This window comes from Phragmites australis, chromosome 11 (genome assembly GCF_958298935.1).
Source record: "Phragmites australis chromosome 11, lpPhrAust1.1, whole genome shotgun sequence".
NCBI lineage: Eukaryota > Viridiplantae > Streptophyta > Magnoliopsida > Poales > Poaceae > Phragmites > Phragmites australis.
The window spans coordinates 33,209,248-33,229,370 of record NC_084931.1 but is presented as its reverse complement, the minus strand read 5'-3'; the positions used below and the strand labels follow the sequence as shown (position 1 = coordinate 33,229,370).

Sequence of the window (20,123 nt, the reverse complement as noted above, 5' to 3'; positions counted from 1 at the left end):
TAATGCAGGTCTAGGACCCTCTACTCCTGGAACCAATAAAAGTCATCATGATAAATAAGGGGAGGGTATTACTTCAGAGGCCGCAGATGCAAGGCCAGATGGTAAGAAGAAGGAAAAAGTACGGCAATGTCGAGGTAAACATTCTATTTCTCCTGGTGATAACCTCTACATGGATGCATTAGAAAATTTGTGGGTCAAGAAGAAAGAGGCCGAAGACTTGAAAGAGATGAAGAAAAAAGAGCGCAATGATGAGAGACTTGCATTAGAGAAGAAAATCAATGATGAGAGAAATGCAATAGAGAAGAAAAACTTGAACCGAAGGAAAGAGATCTAGAATTAAGACAGATGATTGAAAATGATAAAGTGATGAATATGAACTTGAGTAGCAAAAGTGAGCGACAACAACAATACAATACGAGAATGCAAGATGAGATCATTGCTCGACGGTTTAGGAATGCATGATGCTTTATTATGTGTGAACTTGTCCTCTTTATTATGTATGGACTATCATCATATTTTGGTACTCTTTGTTATGTGCACATGATGAGATTGGTATTATTAAATTATTATAATTTGCACAGCATAATACTTTTTATATTGTTTTATGTTCTATGTTGTTTCTGTACTATGCGTTTATTTAAATTGTCTCATGTCATGAGGAGTAGCAAAGGCAAAAGGGAAGAGAAAAGTTGATGGGAGTGGCCCTTCATGCTAGTTTGTGAGAGAGACTACATGCAATGACAATTGCCACTGATGATAAGATAGCAGTTGCTAAAAATTCATCTGGCTTGCTCAAAATCAGAACTCGTTGCCCAGTTTGTTCGAGTGTTGAGGCTTGAAACCATATGGATGAACGTTTAGGAGATCCAATGCCCGATCCTTCTGAACTTCCCCTGCCAATAGAAGTGTGAATCATGAAATATTTTATTAGAGAAAAACAATATTGGATTAATTATGCATTGTAATTTCAGTTACCACACAACCACACATATTATAATAATTTGTAAGAGCAGTTACTACACAAGAACACGTGTTGTAAGAGAAGTTATCACACAAGTACATGTATTATAAGAGCAGTTACCACACAAGTAAGTGTGTTATAAGAATTTGAAAGAACAGTTACCACACAAGTACACACATTGTAAGAATTTATAAGAGCAGTTATCACACAATCACATAAGTTGTAAGAGAAGTTAACGTAGAAGCACACGTATTGTAATAGCAGTTACTACATAAGCACACACGCTGTAAGAATTTGTAAAAGCAGTTACCACATAAGCACAAGGGTTGTAAGAGCAATTACCAACAAGTACACACGTTATAAGACTTTGTAAGAGCAGTTATCACACAAGTACTCATCTTGCAAAAACAGTTACTAGACAATTAATGACAAGAGAATTAATTATGCTTTATTAATATAATACCAAGTACATGATTAATACAATATTGAGTACATGATTAACATAATACCAAGTATATAATTAATACAATACTGAGTACAATAATACAGACTACATAATTAATACATATTTCCATGACGTTGCCAGAGGTGCTCGATTAGATCTTCTTGAAGTTGAGAGTGAGTTTCCATATCTCTGATATTATGGTGAACTTGAATGAACTCACGTAGTTCACGTGTACGCACATTCGAAGGTCTCACAAGCCGTCCAACACCCTCATAATTGAAGACTTCGTCTTCATCTCGTTCATCTTCAATGAACATGTTATGTATGGTGACACAAGCTGTCATGATTTCTTTGAGTGTGTTTTTATCCCAAAAACAGACTGGTCCGCGAACAATGGCAAAACGAGATTGTAGAACTCTAAATGCGCGTTCCACATCTTTCTTAACTGCTTCTTGTACCTTGGAAAATATTTTCTCTTATTGCCTCGCGGAGTTGATATTTACTTCACAAATGTGGCCCATCCCGGATAGATGCCATCAACAAGGTAATACCCCATTGTATAATTATGACCGTTGATGGTATAATTAACTTTTGGAGCTTTTCCTTCGGCTAGCTTTGCAAAAAGATACGAATGGTGAAGAACATTGATATCATTGTGAGACCCCGGTAAACCAAAGAAAGCATGTCAAATCTAAAAATATTTTGAAGCAACGGCTTCTAGAATGATTGTGGGCTCATGCACATGACCGGTATACTGACCTTGCCATGCTGCAGGGTAGTTTTTCCACTTTCAATGCATACAATCTATACTCTCAAGCATTCTGGTAAAACCTCTTCGCTCTCCAATAGCAAATAATCTAGCGGTGTCATACTCATTTGGAGACCTCAGGTACTCATCTCCGAAGACTTCAACAATAACTTTGACAAACCTTCTAAGATTCTCTATAATATTATTTTCACCAATACGAATATATTGATCCATAAAATCTACTAGTACTTCATAGCTTATCATCATGTATGTTGCTATAATCTTCTGTAAACAAGATAACCCAAGGCGTCTATTTGCATCTCTTTTTTGTACAAAATAATCATCATGTTGCTCTGCAACTTCCACTATACGAAGAAACAATGAACGAGCCATTCTAAACCTGAGAGGAAAACAAGAATAAGAACACATGCGCAAAGAAATAGGATGAACAGAGAATACGAATAAAAATAATGGACTACTTGCAAACTTGCACCAAAAGAAAGATGACCCGTAGGTTGGATCATCTAAAAGATAGCCGTTGTACAACCTCCAATGCCCGTCTTTTTTTGTCGCGATAGATATACTGACGTCCGGGCACATAACCGCCCCATCGTGGAGCACTCATAGCCTGATATTAAGTGTGTGTTTGGTGTAATGTGGCAAGGATGAGTATGATGACGACGAATCTAAGAGAGCGGTGACTCATTTCAGATAGAGAATGAACAATAAGGTCAATGACTCATTTCAGATAAATATATCCGTTGAAAATATAGCTGTTAAAAGTATAGCCATTGGAAATATAACCGTAAAAAATAATAAAGTTTAAATATGAAATGGTTATTTATTAGTTATAAGATATTAATAAAATAGAGATGAATGGATTATAGGGAGTTAAATTTAGGGAATCGGTTGGAGAGTGCTAAAAAGTAGGGGGAAAATCGAAATAGGAAATTTTCTATTTAGGGGAATAGGGAACCAGAAATATGAAATAGTTTGGAGTTTCTCTTATATCACATGATGCACGAGACATCGATTAAATTTTTGTTTTCCATTGATTCATCCTATATAATAGCTTTGGTAATACTTTTAACTAAAAAGTAAGATAACCGGATCTCTAACAGATCAATCTGGAACATTCAATTATTTTTGTTTTAGGTTCATCGCTGCTAACGAGTATGCGGGTGAGACCACGGGTGGCGGTCGAAATGACACTACGCCTTTTGGGTGTCCCGAGCTATTGGCTGGACTTGAGGGTGGACACCGGCAGCAATCCGCTGCTGGTGGCCAGCCCAACTTGAGGCTGGAACGGAGCGGGCACGACATTCAGAGATGTAAACAGTAGTAAGTTGGTCGTGCCACGGTATCATGGCGCCCTCAACAAACTCCCTCTTTGCATGCAACTAAGTTGATCCTACATTCTCGATCGATCCGATCGGACTCAATCAACAAACTAGCTTTTCCGCAACCCAAGAGGATCGGCAGAGACTCCCGCCGATCGACCGCCGCCGGGCGCCATGATACCGTGGCACGACCTGTACACGGTGCTGTGCGCGGTGGTGCCGCTGTACGTGGCGATGATCCTGGCGTACGGCTCGGTGCGGTGGTGGGGCGTCCTCACGCCGGACCAGTGCTCCGGCATCAACCGCTTCGTCGCCGTCTTCGCCGTGCCGCTCCTCTCCTTCCACGTCATCTCCACCAGCGACCCCTACGGCATGAACCTCCTCTTCATCGCCGCCGACACGCTGCAAAAGGTCCTCGTCCTCGCCGCCCTCGCCGTCTGGTCGCGTCTCCCCACACGCGGCGGCGCGGCCGGCAGAAGCTGGACGCCGCTCGACTGGTCCATCACGTTCTTCTCCCTCTCCACGCTGCCCAACACGCTCATCATGGGGATACCGCTCCTCGTCGCCATGTACGGCCGCTACTCCGGCGACCTCTTGGTCCAGGTCGTCGTGCTCCAGTGCATCGTGTGGTACACGCTCCTGCTCGTCCTCTTCGAGTTCCGCGCTGCGCGGGTGCTCATCGCGGGGCAGTGCCCGGACACCGCGGCTTCCATCGCCACCGTGCACGTGGATCCGGACGTAGTGTCGCTCCAGGGCAGCCAGGCGGAGGCGCAGGCCGAAGTGGCGCCGGACGGCAGGATGCGCCTGGTCGTGCGCCGGTCGACGTCGCTGCCACGACGGTCCTTGGTGGCCGCCGCGACGCCGCGGCCGTCCAACCTGACGGGCGTGGAGATCTACTCGGTGAGCTCGTCGCGGAACGCCACCCCGAGGGCCTCCAGCTTCATGCACGCCGATCACCTCTCTGCCACCGGCGTCGTGCTGCCGCACAGCGCGGCGAAGCGCGTGTCGAGCTTCGGCGCGGCGGACCTCTTCTCGCTGCACTCGCACTCGTCGAGGCAGCCAACGCCGCGGCAGTCCAGCTTCGACGAACATGCGGTGCGGGCCAGATCAGCCGCCGCGGTGGCGCCCACCAATGACCCCAAGGACGTGCACATGTTGGAGTGGAGCTCCGGTGGTTCCGCGACGTCGGAGTTGAGCGGCTTGCCGGTGTTCCGCAGCGGCGACCTCCACCGCGCCAAGGATGCCCGCCGGCTAGTCCCCAGCGACGCTCCTTCCGTTGGCTCGTCGAGAGGTCAGTCTCGACATCTCCAAACTCCTTTCGATCACATGTGAACACTCGAATCCAATACAGAACGTACATGCACTGAGCCACTGATGCACAAGCACGCGAGTTTTGTTTCAGCGATGCGGCCGGGCGAGCGCGTCGCGAGCTTCAAGGCGGAGGCCGGACAGGACACGCTGGTGAAGTTGGAGTCCGGTTCGACGATGGCAGAGCAGAAGCAGACGGTGAAGGATGCCGGTGGAGAGAGCGGCGGCGGAGGCCCGGGCGCGGGGGAAGCGGGAGGGCAACAGACGGCACCAGCCGGTGTGATGATGCGGCTCATCCTCACTATGGTGTGGCGCCGGCTGATCCGCAACCCCAACACGTACGCCAGCCTCGTCGGTCTCACTTGGTCGCTCATCGCCTTCCGGTAAATTAAAGTTCTTAATTTTGTTGCTAAGTTGTATCAGAAAATTGTATCTTTGCAAATTGTAATCACAGATTCACAGTAAGTCATCGTGTTCTGCAGATTCCACATTTCAATGCCAACCATAGTGAAGAATTCCATCACCATACTCTCCGATGCAGGCCTAGGGATGGCCATGTTTAGCTTAGGTGCGTTCAGCTCCTCGACTTCACTAATCAAGCTTTCGTTTAGTTGAGCCAGCACCCATTCACCCTGTAATCCTTTTGCTGCCCAGGGCTGTTCATGGCCATGCAACCGAAGATCATCGCCTGCGGCAACTCCGTCGCGGCGGTCAGCATGGCGATCCGCTTCCTCTTCGGTCCCGCGGTCATGGCCGCCGCGTCCGTCGCCATCGGCCTTCGAGGCACGCTCCTGCGTATCGCCATTGTTCAGGTAAACACTGCCGGGTTGGCGCTTTTGGTTTACACATTGAGCTAGCCAATGCTGATTCCATGTGCATGTTGCTAGGCTGCTCTGCCACAAGGAATTGTGCCTTTTGTGTTCGCCAAGGAATACAACCTGCACGCCGCCATTCTTTGCACCGGGTAAGCCAAACTGCCACCTGATTACTTGAAACTGCTCCACATATATACCCTTCATTCTACTGGTTTGCAAGGTTGTTAGTGAACTGTGCATCAGTGCATGTGCCTAATTTTGGGTCGAATATTTACATCCTTTTCAGGGTCATCTTTGGCATGCTAATCGCTCTCCCTATCACCTTGGTCTACTACATCATTCTTGGACTACTATGACTGGTCAAGAAAGACCGTGCCACAGCTCACACGTGGCGCATATCGGATGATGCAGGACTGCGGATCGACGGTGCACGAGCATACAAATGTAGATCACTTCAGGCTGCATATGAGCTAAGCATGCAGTTACTTGCAGCTGCTGACTGGGTATTCCTTTCATCTAAAGATCACAGAGAGGGCCCATGGAACTTCCTGGCCATGATCAATGGAGTTCACTACAAGTTGCTCCCTGGCGGACTGAAGAAATAATTATCATTCGTGACAAACGCCAGCTGAATCGAAGTTTCGATTTGTTGTGGGAATGAAGCTTGTTGTCCATACATGTCCCTTAACTATTCTTTTGATCGGATTCTTGCAATGCATACCTGAAAGTTATTTGTCATCTGTATTCCCAGTTCCCAGCAGAGTACGTGCATAATAACATCACATGTTCATTCAAAATAAATAAAAATATCATAGCATGATTTGGAACCACATTTTTTTTCTGGTTGGAGGGATGGAAATAGATCATGGGGAAAATCTATAAGTCGATCCTTATGATAAACACATTATGATCAACGCTAAACACATGATCAACACACAAAGTTCAAACGGAAGGAAGAAACAAACGCTAATCTTGACAATTCCATCATTAACCAATGTAACGCAGAATGACTACTCTCCCAACTAATTGACGCCAATGACGATGACTCTTGTACTCCATCAATCCTTGCTGAGCATACGTCCAAGTGTCCAACACATCAGGTGGAGCCGGCGGCGGCAGAGGAAGGCGGCGGCGGAGTGCTAGTAGTAGCACTAGCACCGCCCTGCGGCTGTGCAAGGGAAACTGCCGAGGCTGCCATGGTTCTGTAGGTGAGCCTGCAGTCGTGGCACAGTCCTACAGATGCCTGAACCGTCCCCGGGACCGGGGGCAACACAGGCGCGGCTGCCATGGTTTTGAAGGTGAGCCCGCAGTCGTGGCACAGTTCTACAAATGCCTTAACCGGCCCCGGGACCGGGAGCAAAACGGGCTCTGCTGGTGGCGGAGGCGCCATAGGCGTTGCCTTGAGCTTCGCAAGCTCGCTCTCGAGGCAGCGCTTTTCCTCAGTCAGTGAGCTGACTTGCTGCTTATATTGATCGCGCTGGATCTCGGTCTGCCTGAGCAGGTTCTTCAACCGACACCTACACGCCACACGGTACGGTGAAGCTATTTTTTACGAGGAAACAAGATATTGTATGTAACTAAATGCTGTGAGAATTCTGCCTTAACTACATCGTTTTATGATCTAGACAGACGATATGATTGTCACAATGTCACTAAATTATATTTATTTGTATCTGGACGACACAGTTCATTGGGTTAACTGGGTTATTATCTTTGGGATTCATAGTACTAACTACTGCGAACCAATTATGAAATGCATAAATAAGAGTATAAGAGTGTCTCTAACAATATAGTCAATTACTAGCTATAACCTATAAATAACATAATAGACAACATTTCAATAGATAGAAGTATGCATGTGTCCTGAATCATGCTATAGACTGACTATTAATTAGTAGCTAGTTTTTCTCTCTCTTCGTCAATCTCACTTCCACGTAGAAAAAAAATCTGATGTGTCCTTGCATGCTTAGAGCATCTCCAACAATCCATATCAGCTAGCTATAAGAGACATTATTTTTTTGCCTATTCGGAAGAGAGAATGAATCAAAATAGAGAAAAGCTAGCTACTGATCACTGATTTTGTAGACAATGTTACAATTATATTATTGGAGAAGTTGAATATTATACTATCTATTGGTGACATGTACAACTCAGCTATCTGTATTCTTAGAGATATTATTTATAGCTAGCTGACATGTATGTTAGAGACATTTTAGGTCTCCCTCAATATATGATGTTTATACATTTTTATTAGAGGAGAGAATAGAAAAAATACATGATAAAAAATAACCTTTCAATGCATAATGTCTACAGCTTGTGTCTAGAGAGCTTTCTATGATAAATAGATAAATGCAAGCACATGCACAAAGGCCACTATCTAATCCCAAATACATATTTACTTATTTCTTATCTCTTGTATTTTGAGTCTAGCTTGTTTCTTCCATAAGACAGTAGCGCATCATCTTTTCTCATTTAATTTCTTGACACATCACATTTCATCTTACGTGGAGATACATTTAATATCTAAGACATAAGGTGGATCATTGGAGTGGCCTAGTAGTATATATGTGTGTGAGAGAATTAGTGAAATCTAGCTAGCACTGAATCACTTTTTGTTCAATCGATCAATACAAGTTTATTACCTGCGGTTCGCGAACCAGACTTGCACTTGCCTCGGCGACACCTTGAGTCTCTTAGCCAAGTCCTCCGTCGTCCTCTGAAAAGCGTTTCATTATTCATTTCATATATCAGTAGAGCTAACTGCATAGTGTGTTCACGTTGAACATTACTGGCGCTTGTGCATATTAGCAAGCAGCTACGCGAGTGTTTACGCCATGGTGCTGTGGGCAGCCCGGGGGTGCGGCGCGTTTGGCCGGTGTTCCGGCGAGCGGTGAGGAAAAGGCCTCGGCGGTGCTGCCCCTGGTCGCGCGTGTAGTGTCCAGTGGCGAGGAAGAGGCCCTCGGTGGCGCGTGTATGCTCATGCGTGGGCGAAGCCTCAGCCGGCGACGAGGTTGAAGATGAGTCTTTCAGAGGCGTTTGTGTGTGCTGCACTTGAGCGTGCAGTACTGTCCGAGGACGAGGCCCTAGGTGGTGCAGGTGTGTCGCGCTTGAGTGGTTGGGTGGTGCTGAGGCCGGCTGCGAGGAAGCGCGCGGTACGTGCTGGTGTGCGTGCATTGCAAGCATGCCGGTGCTGAGTGTGATCAGTGCGGAGTGCGGCAAGAGTTGATGTGTAAGCAGCACGTACTAGGCTTAACTTCTAGATAGAGGTAGTTGTTCCGGTGCTTAATCGTCCTTGGGATATGTGTATTGCCGTTCTAGGCTTAACTGCTAGGCAGTTTTCCTACTTGTTCGTCTCAACAAAATATTGAACACAATGAATTGGGCTACTAGTACAGCTAGCAGCGTACTAGCAAATGGCATGCAAGATGAAACAAAAGAAACTGAAGGAAACAAGACCATATGTGTTCACTCTCAGGGGTGGATCCACGTTAAACGTGAGGTGATATTAGGTAGTGTTTCGTTTTCCAGTGATTTATTACATGTACTAGGCTATATACTCTAATCTAATGAGTGTGACACCAGGATATTTTGTTCTGAATCTGTCACTATTCACTACTAGACAGATCGAAGTACAAAATTAAACATGAAAACAACTCTTTAATTTGGACCTGGACCTAGTCCAACCAAAACACTAAAGATCAAGTATATTAACACGATATAATCACCAAAGTTAATTCAAGATGGTGCTTCTATGGACTGGAAACCAAACTAGTTAAGAAACTCACCTTGTCTAGGAAGGGGCATTGCTCAAAGGCTGCTTCCAGCCAGCCAAACTGCCGGGGGTTGAGCCGCATGTACTTGCAGATCCGGGAAGACGACCCGCCGGCGGCCCCCTTCTCCTCTTCGCCCTCCATCTCCATGCTGAATATAGGAACATCCTCCTCCTCCCCGCCGCCGCTCGCCGGGTGGCTGGTCGTGTCCATGAGTTCCAACGCCCACGCATTCCCGTTCTTGGAGCCATTACCACCATCTGCACCTACGGATTACAACTAATCATGCATGCATGCTACGAATCTAAGATCTACCAGTAGAATAACATCAATCCTGAGACAAAGACGAAATAGAGAAGCTATATGCACGGAGTGTATATACGTTTGTTTTACGAACTTACTGGAGCCGGAGGAGGAGTACTTGAGGACATTTTGTGGGGTAACAACGGTGCGCTCCAAGACCGAAGGGGACTCATGGATTCCCTCGGACTCCATGGCTCGCAGGAAAGCAGGCAGCTCTAGAATGCTAGGAAGAGAACGAAGCGGCTAGCTGAGACGAGGGAGGAGCAGGCGCCTGAGACAATAGGAGGTGCAGGGAGGCGGGAGCTATATATGGCATGCTTTAATTTTCCATGGGACAACTGGGTATGCATGGTGAAGTCAAACAAACAGCCAAACGTGATCTGGTGATTCATGACGCATTTTTTTATTTAATTCATTCCGTTTTGGAGGATGGTTCTTATCTTTAGTATCAACACTTTCGGCTATCCATTATTATTGAGAACTTCAAATTTCAAGTTACCAATTAGAGTGTTATTGAGTATAGTGGAACTCACTTCGGAAGAACTTATTTTCTTTGAACCGCGTATAAAAGCGCTAATCAATATTAGTGCATCATATTTTACATAATTTAAAAAGTGTAGGACCGAAAATGTCAATAATAGAGGGGTGAATAGACGACCTATTAAATTCTTACGAATCGAATCATCTTCTCCTTTGTTTCACCTAACGCAACTCAAAACTTAAATAGAAGCAAAATCTAAAATAAGCAAGTTGTATTAAGAAAACAAATGAAATCATGGCTCTCATGTTTGTATATGAATCCTAAGTTTTATTGAAATCAATTACACGAGTCATAGCCATAAAAGGTTACAACTTGAAGCAAGAAATAATTTGATCCAAAAAGGATAGACACCGGGGGAAGAAACTCTCCAAATTGATGATTTAGAGACAATAGAATTCAATACTCAATTATATACGTTTGTACACGAATTTTATGCCTCCAACAACAAGAAGAATGGCTCCAACAAGATGAAAAATTTCAGCATAATTATAAAAACGAAAATCACAACCGAAAATCCAAAAACTTACAAACTTGAAGGGAACTAATAGAGAGAAAATAGAAGAAAGTGAATACAAACATGAGAAGAAAAATAACTTCACTACTTCCTAAGATCAGCTCTATTTTAAGCAGATTATAAAGATTTTTCTCACAAAACTCTCACCTAATATATAGGCTAAACACTCACCTTCATCTCCTCCAAAACCTTAGCATAAAGCTCTCATATATATAGCTCAAGGGGCTCAAATGGCTGGTTTCACCTCTCCTATAGCTCTACCCTACTATTTATAGGCCTATATTCTTTGACCCATAAGTTTTCTTTTTTTTTTTCCAAAACACATATTTCTTGTAGTACACTCATAAGTACCATCGAGGGTATTTTGGTTCATTTTCTTATCCATCTATCAGACAGCCGTAACGCCTTCATGACTTAGCTACGTCTCGATGCAAGCTTCACAATGATGCTACGTGCACCCTATTATTCCTACGATTTTGAGGTCAAACCGCGAAACAGCCTTGCACACTTCTCAAAGCATGACTCACTACCACTTACTCACACCTTGAGCAAGCACTCCGATGTCGAATCGTGTACTCCACTTTTAGCTCGGTCCAACGAGTATAGCCAGGCATAAAGCTCTTTAGCATCAAGTGGGAATGTATCTGTTGGGTGGTAGAAAACTACTTCTTGTTCTCGCAATCGACGCATGGACAATAATTCACGTCGTTCTTGTACTCTGCGCTCACACAGCTCGTATTGTACATTCATCTTTTGTCCATCTATAATTATATCATTATTGTAAATCCAAATTTATAACATATAGAAGATTTTATGATCACCAATAAATAAATTACATCGTCATCTCTTATCGGTAATTGGCCCGGGTTGAAGGAGCCGTCTTTTGCATTCTTTTACGTCCACTTCCGATAAGTATTTATTGGTGTCATCTCTAAAATTTTCTTTATTATTCAACCCCTTATATATGACTCATTAAGGAAATATGAAAAATAAATATATAAAATTTCTATATTAGAGCTTGCTAATTAAATAAAATATCAAAAATACAATTGGATCTTGCTACATACCTAAATATCATGACAAAAATTTCTAATTCTTTAAAAATCAAAATAGGGATAAGATTAACTTTGGTTTTTAAGGTAATATTTTAAGTTAAAATGCTAAATATAGGATTTAACTTGGAGATTTCAACTTACTTGAGCTCAAGAGACTCCTTTTGCTGTTTGGAAAAAAAATCAGGATTCACTTACCCAAAAAATGAAGAAAAGATAAATGAGTAAATAGATAACTAGAGAGAGCTCATCTAGACCTTCTTCTTGACTAAAAATAAGCTAGAGTGGTGGGAGAATCGAAGGGGGAGAAGGCATGAAGTGGATGCTATCATATGAGAGTTTGTGAAGGGGAGAGAAAGTTCGTATCAAACTGTCTGTTAGCTCGAGCTTGTAGAAGGTGGGGAAGAAGTGCATCACTGTCGGCTCATTTAACTAACCGACAGTGATGTTATGCTATCACTGCTGGTTGGTGGATTAAGCCAGTAGTGATGAGAGAGCAGGACATCACTGTATGCTCAATTCATTGATTAGCAGTGATGACACTTATTATTGTCAGTTCATAAGTTACGATAATTAATTCTTTCTGTGTGGCTTACGAACCAGCATATAAGTCTGGTTTTATAATAGTGATACTATCTTTGTAATCACAGTAAACCATCGTGTTCTCCAGATTAATTACACATGTCCATACCATTTGCCAACCATACTCTCCGATGCGTTTAACTCCATAACTTTATTGATCAAGCTTTTGTTTAGTTCAGCCAGTACTTATGATCACCATATAACACTGCGTAATTCCCGATGCTACCCAGGAGGCCAGGATTGCTCATGGCCATGCAACCAAAGATCATCGCCTGTGGAAACTCCGTCGCGGCGGTCAGCATGGTGATCCACTTCCTCTTCGGTCTCGCGGTCATGGCTGCCACATCAGTCGCCGTCGACCTTCGAGAGGCACGCTCTTGCGCATCGGCATTGTCCAGGTAAACATTGCCGGCTAGAGGCTTTTGGTTAACGCATTGAGCCAGCCAAAATGCTAATTCCATGTACAGGTTGGTAGCCCGCTCTGCCTGAGGGAAATCGTGCCAACCATCGTTTGCACAGGGTAATATAAACCAAAGAGCTACGTACCTTATCACCGTGCAACCGGTGCACATCTTTTTCTTCTCCTTTTCCTCGTTTGATGCTATACCTGCAAGAAGTTGGCATTTCACGGTTGCTGACTGCCGGACCAAACCAATAACATTCGTGACATACAACAGCGCTGAATCGAAGTATTAAGGGCAGCTGGCGGTGGTGCGGCTGCCAAGGCTTCATGTTGCGCTCGAAGTTGGGTCACAATTCTCTTAAGCCATCTCCAGCGGATCGGCAAACTGACGCCCACATTACTGTATTGTATTTTTTCTGCCAGCTCGCGAACGCTCTCTAGCGGAGCCAGAATCGAGCGCAACAGTGACGTAGCAGTCGGATCGTAGCAAATTTGCGGACAGGAAAGGCTATCTCTATCACTGTTCACAGATGGTGACAGTAGGTCCGAAGGAATGAGAAGACTAATAGAAAGTAGAAAATATGTAGTTGTTAGAGATAAAAAAAATAGAGTATGCTGTAATATGTTAGGGAATACTGTAATAGTGTTATAAAAGATAAATTTTTAAAATATCTACTAAAGATAATTTTAATAAGTTAATTAAACGTCCCAGGGAGCAGGAGCAGTATGGCTGGTGATATATAGTAAGTTGCTGGTGGTGGTGCCATAGAAGTTTTCCCTTGAGCTTATTGTTGAGCTTCTTAAACTTGCACCGGAGGTGGCGGGTTTCCTTGTCAGTTATTTGACTGGTTTCTAGGTCTCCTCAATCTACTGCTCCTTCAACCTACACACGCACACACAACAAGATATGAAGATCAAGATATTTTTTTTCAGAGGAAACAAGATTGATGGCAACGAGAATTCTGCTGTAATAGCATCATTTTATGATCTAGTTATGTGTGATTGTCACTAGAAGTGTTAATATCACAGTGAGAAATCTAGCACTGAATCAATTCATGTTTGATGACTTGATCATGTTAGTTACTGTAGAATCTAATACGCGCAAAATACTCTATTAGAGGGGTGAATGATTGCGGAAGCTAAATTTAAAATTTAAATCGCCCTAAACAAATATTCAATCTATTCGCTAAATTCAATTTCGGGACAGACAACTATCATGTCACTAAAAACGATGAAAAAAACCGACGGTTAGATTGACATCAATTTTTCCATACAAACTAGATAATCATACGGAACTATTTCTATAAAAACCAAGTCAATTAGATCTCTAGTTTAAAAGTTACGAAATTCACAAGCAAACTGTGATAGATTGTGACGAAAATAGATTAAATATAAATATCTTAAGAATTACGATATTTTAACTAACTAAATTTCTCACAGAGTTACTTGATGTTTGATGACGATTTTGGATAGATTAAGCCAATGCAAAATCGCAATAATCAAGGGATCCGATGGAAATCACCGCGAATCAACCAAAGCAATAAACACCAAGAAAAACTTACTAAAATTTAATCTTCATTACATAAATAAATTCACAAGATACATTACAAAACATCCCTAAAAGATTCCCTCAAAATCCCTAAAAACTCATCTATTTTTCTCTCCTCCAGAACAGATCGGTTTCTCTCGTCCTCTCTGTTCTGTTCTTCTCTTCTAATCTCTGGCGGCTGTTCTGTTCGACGTCTGTCCACCGCCCAACAACAGACCGACCGATCTTCTATTTATACCAGCCAGCTGATCGACACCAAACCGAACTCGTCGGCCTGCTCAATCCAACTCGGCTTGGACCTCAGCCACCAGTGCCCGAGTAGGCCTCCGCCTCCTGCGTCCAGCCTCCGCTCGGCCCACATGGGCCTTGGTCACCATCGGCCTGCCAACTGGTGAACACGGCCGCGAGGCACTCCTGGCGCACTGCCCCTCCTGGGCCTGCACAGCAGCAGCACACAGGCCGAAGCTCCCTCAGGCCGACAAGGACATGCACAGACACGCAGTACTGTAGCAAACCGAAAATAGGACCCTACTGTACCAACCCAAGCACACAGTACAAGCTCATTTTCCCTTCTCTTTATTCCAATGAACACACGCATGCATCTTGGAATAAATCTTTTTTCACGCCAACAGTAACACAAACTTTTATACTATAGATCGTATAACTTTTATGTACATCTCATAGTATAATCCATCATTATTACACTATAGTCTGAACATCTCACATATACGTCTCATAGTACCACTCTCTACCCTGAATTTACATGCACCACTCTCTACCCTGAACATCTCGTGTAACCTCTTAACTATCTTGACCTTAATTCCTTCTTGAACCGAGTTGCCCTCAGGACATGAACATCATCTGCACATGAACAACTTCAACAACCGATTCGAGCACAAGTTTCACAAACTTTACTCACGTCAATTTGTACAACACAATTCACGCGAGTATATTGCACATATCAAAAACACAAATCACATTATGCTATTGTAAGCATCATCGTCACATAAAACGCTAAATCACTTTTCGTCTTTTGTCAATTTCATAATTATATCAATAATGTATTTAGAATTTTTCAACATATAATCTTAGAGTTACCTTGACATGTGGTTCACTAACCATTTGCACAACATGTGGTTCACTAACCATACTTGCACCTGCTTCAGCGTCACCTTGAGTCTCTCAGCCAAGCTCTCCTTCGTCCCCTTAAAAGCCTTCCATTCATTTCGTATATCAGTAGAGCTAATTGCTGCATGCTGTTCTTACCGGCACATGTGTGCAAGCTACTAGCTAGTAGGCGAGTTAACGCCATGGTCTAGCCTATTCAGTGGTGGAGTTAGTAAGCAACTTAAGGGGCTCATCTCATACTTCCTCCTCCAGCTCTCTTCTTCCTCCTTTTTCTTCTCCATATCATCTCCCTCCTCTTCTCCTTCTCTTAAAAAAAATGGAAAGGGCACTGAAGCAGAGCTCCATGACGCAGCGGGCAGTAGGGGGCTCGAGCCCCCCCCCCCCCCACTATATTGTTGAAGCATCTACAATAGTATAACTAGTTACTATCTATTAGTCTTTCACGTCATCTATAGATAATGCAAAAAACTTAATTCTCCAATAGTTAGTCTATAGTATAATTAAAGTTTTAATTAATCCACCTACCTAGGTTCTCTCAACCAATCATCATGTAACTTTTATCTTATATTTTAATACCTCGTGTATTATAATTTATCTATAGATTAAGAGCTAGATTTTTCCTCTCTTCTTCATCTCTTCTCCATCTAGATAAAAATATGACGTGAATAACTTTATAGCTAGCTAACGTATATTGTTAGAGATTCTTATTTGGCTAATACTTTACTCGGCGTTGGTCCGGCCATTACAAACACAATGAACTCTACAAATACTACAGCATGCATGCTAGCAGTATGGCACGATTTAGAAAAATTGGGAATTTTCTGATCTCACAAAAAAAAATTGTAGTTACAGATTCAAAGCATTTGATTGTTCAAAGACAACCTGAATGAAACAAGATCATATATGCGTACACACTTTAGACAGATCGAAGTGTAAAATTAAACCTACTAATAGCTCTTCCCAATTCCCATCACCATGGTCTACTACGTTGTTCTTGGACTACTATGACTGGTCAAGGACAACCGTGCCGAAGCTCACACGTGATGAAGATCGGACGATGCAGGACCTCGGATGGACGGTGCGTGTCCAAACAATTGTAAATCACTTAGATTATGAGCTAGGCATGGAGTTGCAGCTGCTGCATGACTCGGCATTTTGATCTACACCGTACCCATCTAAGTGCCGAACCTCCTGGCCACCAAGATCAATACGGAGTTGGCATTTCAAAGTTGCTGACTACTGGACCAAACGAAATATTCGCGGCAATCTACAGTTGAATTACAATTTGATTTTTTTTTAAAAATATGTTGTTGGAAGTGAAACTTGTACCACATGTGCCTTTTGTATTGTTTTGATCTGATCTTTGCAATGAATGCATACCTGAAAACTATTTGGCATTTGTATTCCTTTTGTCTAAAGAAAGTTTGCCATATTCCCAATTTCTCATCACAGTACATCATAAAATCATAGCATGATTTGTAACCACATAATTAAACACTTATTTATTTATTTTCTCGTTCGAGAGATAGAAGTAGATGGAGGAAATATATAGTTTATGATAATCTCTGTTCTTTTCGAAATAACATGATTGGCTAAGCTAAAACTGATGTAGACAAAACCCGACTCTCATGATCAACACTAAAGCTGGACCTCGATCGACATAAGTTCAAAAGGAAGGAAGAAACAAACACCAATCTTGTAAATCCCATCATCAGTGAAGTTGCCGTAGCATCTCAGAATTGCTGACTGCCACCAAACAAGTAACGTGCTGACAAACAACAACTGAGTCGAAGTTTGAATTATTCTGGGAAATGAAGCATGTCCACATGTCCCTTCCGGTTTCGATCCGATCCTTGCATACCTGAAGTTGTTTGCCATCTATATATTCCCAGAGTAGTAGATATTAACATGAGTTTTGATTTGTAATAACCACATAATTGAACACACAAAATTTCTAGTTCGAGAAATAGAAATAGGTGAAGGAAGAAAATATATAGTTTATGACATATCAGTCCTTTTCGGAATAACATGATCGACTAATAAGCTGAAGCTGATGTAAATAAAAGATGATACTCTATTTGATCATTACATGATCAAGACTAGACACCAACATATAAGTTCAAGACAAAGGAAGAAACAAACAATAATCTAGTAAAGCCCAACATTATCGATCCATTATTCAATGCCGCTGAATGGCTAACCACAACCCCCAGATAGTACAAAAGATGAATCTTGTACTCCATCCTTGCTGAGCATAGGCCCAAAGCATCAGACGCCAGAGCCGCCGGAAGAGGGAGGCGGCAACAGAGCGGTAGTAGTAGTGGCTAAAGCAGGAGCAGGAGCAGGAGCACCCCCCTGCTGGGTAGCTGCCGCGACTGCCATGGCTGTCACGTTGGGCCACAGTTCTCCAAGTGAGTTTACCGGCCCCGGAAACGGGAGAAACATGACGGGTGGTAGTGCTGCTGCTGGTGGTGGTGGTGGTGGTGGTGGTGGTGGTGGTGGTGGTGGTGCCATATGCGTTGCTTTGAGCTTCTTGTTGAGCTCCTTGAGCTTCTTAATCTTGCGCCGGAGGCGGCGCCTTTCCTTGGCAAATGACTCGAATTGCTTCCGAGTCTCCTCGATCGTCTGCTGCTTCTTCAGCCTACATGCACACGCCACAAGATATGATCAAGATTTCTTTTGGAGGAAACAAGACTATCAATACTACTAGTACTATCGTAAGATACCGATTTAGTTAGGAAAATCTAGCACTGAGTCACTTCTTGCTTGATTACCTTGATCTACGGTTCACAAACCAGGCTCGCAACTGCTTCGGTGTCACCTTGAGTCTCTCAGCCAAGTCATCCTTCGTCCTCTGAAAAGCGTTACATTGATTTCATAGGTCATTAGAGCTACTTGCATGCAGTTCACGATGAGCAGTACTGGCGCACCGCGCACATATATGTGAGCAAGCAGCTACGCGAGTGTTAACGCCATGGTCAAGCCTATTATTATTGGCTGCTTTACTTGGCGTCAGTCCGTTACAAGCACAAGGAATTCTACTAGTAGTACAGCATGCTAGCAATACTAGTAGATGTTACAGATCCAAGCATTTGTTTTTCCAAAGACCTAAATAAAACAAGATCATATGTGCGCTTTAGATAGGTAGAAATGCAAAATTAAACCTGCAAAACTACACTCTTTGGTCCAAGATCTGTCCAACCGAAGTACTAAATATCAAGCAAGATCTATCACGAATCACGAAATTCATGCAAGAGGGTGCTTCTACAGATTAGAACCAAACTAGGTAAGAAACCCACCTTGTCTGGGAACTGGTTTTGCTGAAATGTTGCTTCCAGCTCGTCATGCTGCTCCTGGGAGAGCCGCATGTACGTGCGGGGTTGGGACGACGGCCCGGCGGCGGCCCCCATCTCCTCTTGACCTAGCTCCATGATCTCTAGCTCCACGCCGCTCATATGCACATCATCCTCTTGTCCGCCGCCGCTCGCCGGTTGGCTGATCATGTCTAGGAGGGCCAGCTCCCTCGCGTTCTCCATGTTTGACCCGTTACCACCATCTGCACAACGGATCACACACAACCTATTAACCATGCATGCATTCTGCGAATCTAAGATCTACTGCTGGAATAGCATCGATCGTAAGATAGAGACGATATAAGAATAGATCGATTAATTTCGTGGCACGGAGAAGCTATATGGCATGTATACACGCTTACTGGAGCCGGAGGAGGCCGGGGTGGCGATGGTGAGCTCCAAGCCCAAAGGGGATTTGGGGATTCCGGTGGATTCCATGGATCTAAGACAAGGCAGGAATGCTGGGAAGAAGAGATGGGAGAAAGGGAAGAGCTAAGAAAGAATTGGCTAGCTGAGGGAGGAGCGCGCTGGTGATTCCAGAGAGGGGTTTTATAGGAGGGTGCATGCAGGGAGCTATAAATGGTATGCTTTGAAAAGGGACAACTGGGAACGGTGAAGATAAGCTAACAGCCAAAGATGACCTGGTGATTTCATGATGCATATTTCAATTCTTTAATTCATTCCGCTTTAGGGGATGGTGATTATATTTAGTATCAATACCATTTTGTCCAACTATATATTCACTATTCATGAAATTTTCAATTTTTAAATATTTGTTATTAACAAAAGTTAGTTACCAGAATGAAGCATAAGATGAACCATACATACTTACACTACTACATAACTAGTCATAAGTACCGTATTTTTAGTGCCGGTTCAGTTAAAAACGGTTGATAGCAAAACCAAGCATCAATCAGTCCATTCAGATAAAAACCGACACCGATATAATGATTGGATCCAAAATTTCTATGCAATGAAATTTTGGCTTGCGATCTGACATCCGCTCAGCTCAATCGACCTTATCCTCTCACTCTCTCACCCTCGTGCCCTCATTCCTCTTCCTCTCCCTCCATCTCTCCAAAACGTATTCCTACCAATCAGCCACAGTCCCCTCGATCCACCGCAGACGATGGCTTCATCGGCAGTTCCCTGGTCCAATGGCCTTCATCATTAGATCCCTTAGCTTCTCTTCCTGTCCCCATCTCAGGCGCCCTCCATCATTAGATTCCTCTCTAGATCCACCACCTCGCGGAAGACCTCCGCCGCGGGCGCCTCTGCGGCTCCCACCCTAGCGGTTGGATCGTTGTCGTG

The 20,123-nt window shown here is 43.5% G+C and overlaps 3 protein-coding genes across 3 annotated transcripts; 1 reads left to right on the top strand and 2 right to left on the bottom strand.

The window, feature by feature from the left end:
* The first annotated feature begins 3,668 nt into the window (after positions 1 to 3,668).
* Positions 3,669 to 5,973, top strand: LOC133885352 (probable auxin efflux carrier component 3b). The gene is made up of 6 exons (XM_062325051.1): positions 3,669 to 4,785; positions 4,897 to 5,185; positions 5,285 to 5,370; positions 5,457 to 5,614; positions 5,690 to 5,766; positions 5,904 to 5,973. The coding sequence occupies exons 1-6, from the start codon at positions 3,669 to 3,671 to the stop codon at positions 5,971 to 5,973; spliced, it is 1,797 nt and encodes a 598-aa protein (XP_062181035.1).
* Positions 5,974 to 6,713: 740 nt separating this feature from the next.
* On the bottom strand, positions 6,714 to 9,882 carry LOC133884188 (homeobox-leucine zipper protein HOX3-like). Its single transcript, XM_062323534.1, has 4 exons — positions 9,789 to 9,882; positions 9,403 to 9,653; positions 8,260 to 8,333; positions 6,714 to 7,134 (listed from the first exon to the last, which is right to left on the bottom strand). Exons 1-4 carry the CDS (start codon positions 9,880 to 9,882, stop codon positions 6,714 to 6,716), a joined length of 840 nt encoding a protein of 279 aa, XP_062179518.1.
* Positions 9,883 to 17,097: 7,215 nt separating this feature from the next.
* Positions 17,098 to 19,250, bottom strand: LOC133884187 (homeobox-leucine zipper protein HOX3-like). The gene is made up of 5 exons (XM_062323533.1): positions 19,175 to 19,250; positions 18,759 to 19,015; positions 18,234 to 18,313; positions 17,971 to 18,100; positions 17,098 to 17,205 (listed from the first exon to the last, which is right to left on the bottom strand). Exons 1-5 carry the CDS (start codon positions 19,248 to 19,250, stop codon positions 17,098 to 17,100), a joined length of 651 nt encoding a protein of 216 aa, XP_062179517.1.
* Positions 19,251 to 20,123: the final 873 nt, after the last annotated feature.

Coding starts and splice junctions, on each gene's coding strand:
- LOC133884187 (XM_062323533.1), bottom strand. CDS start 19,250: ATGGAATCCACCGGAATCCCCAAATCCCCTTTGGGCTTGGAGCTCACC. Junction 18,101..18,233: donor TTTGTGAACCGTAGATCAAG/GTAATCAAGCAA, acceptor GTGTGCATGTAG/GCTGAAGAAGCAGCAGACGA. Junction 17,206..17,970: donor AGCTCAAAGCAACGCATATG/GCACCACCACCA, acceptor GTTTGGTGGCAG/TCAGCAATTCTGAGATGCTA.
- LOC133885352 (XM_062325051.1), top strand. CDS start 3,669: ATGATACCGTGGCACGACCTGTACACGGTGCTGTGCGCGGTGGTGCCG. Junction 4,786..4,896: donor TTCCGTTGGCTCGTCGAGAG/GTCAGTCTCGAC, acceptor GTTTTGTTTCAG/CGATGCGGCCGGGCGAGCGC. Junction 5,615..5,689: donor TGCGTATCGCCATTGTTCAG/GTAAACACTGCC, acceptor GCATGTTGCTAG/GCTGCTCTGCCACAAGGAAT.
- LOC133884188 (XM_062323534.1), bottom strand. CDS start 9,882: ATGGAGTCCGAGGGAATCCATGAGTCCCCTTCGGTCTTGGAGCGCACC. Junction 9,654..9,788: donor GTACTCCTCCTCCGGCTCCA/GTAAGTTCGTAA, acceptor TGTAATCCGTAG/GTGCAGATGGTGGTAATGGC. Junction 7,135..8,259: donor GTCTGGTTCGCGAACCGCAG/GTAATAAACTTG, acceptor TGTGGCGTGTAG/GTGTCGGTTGAAGAACCTGC.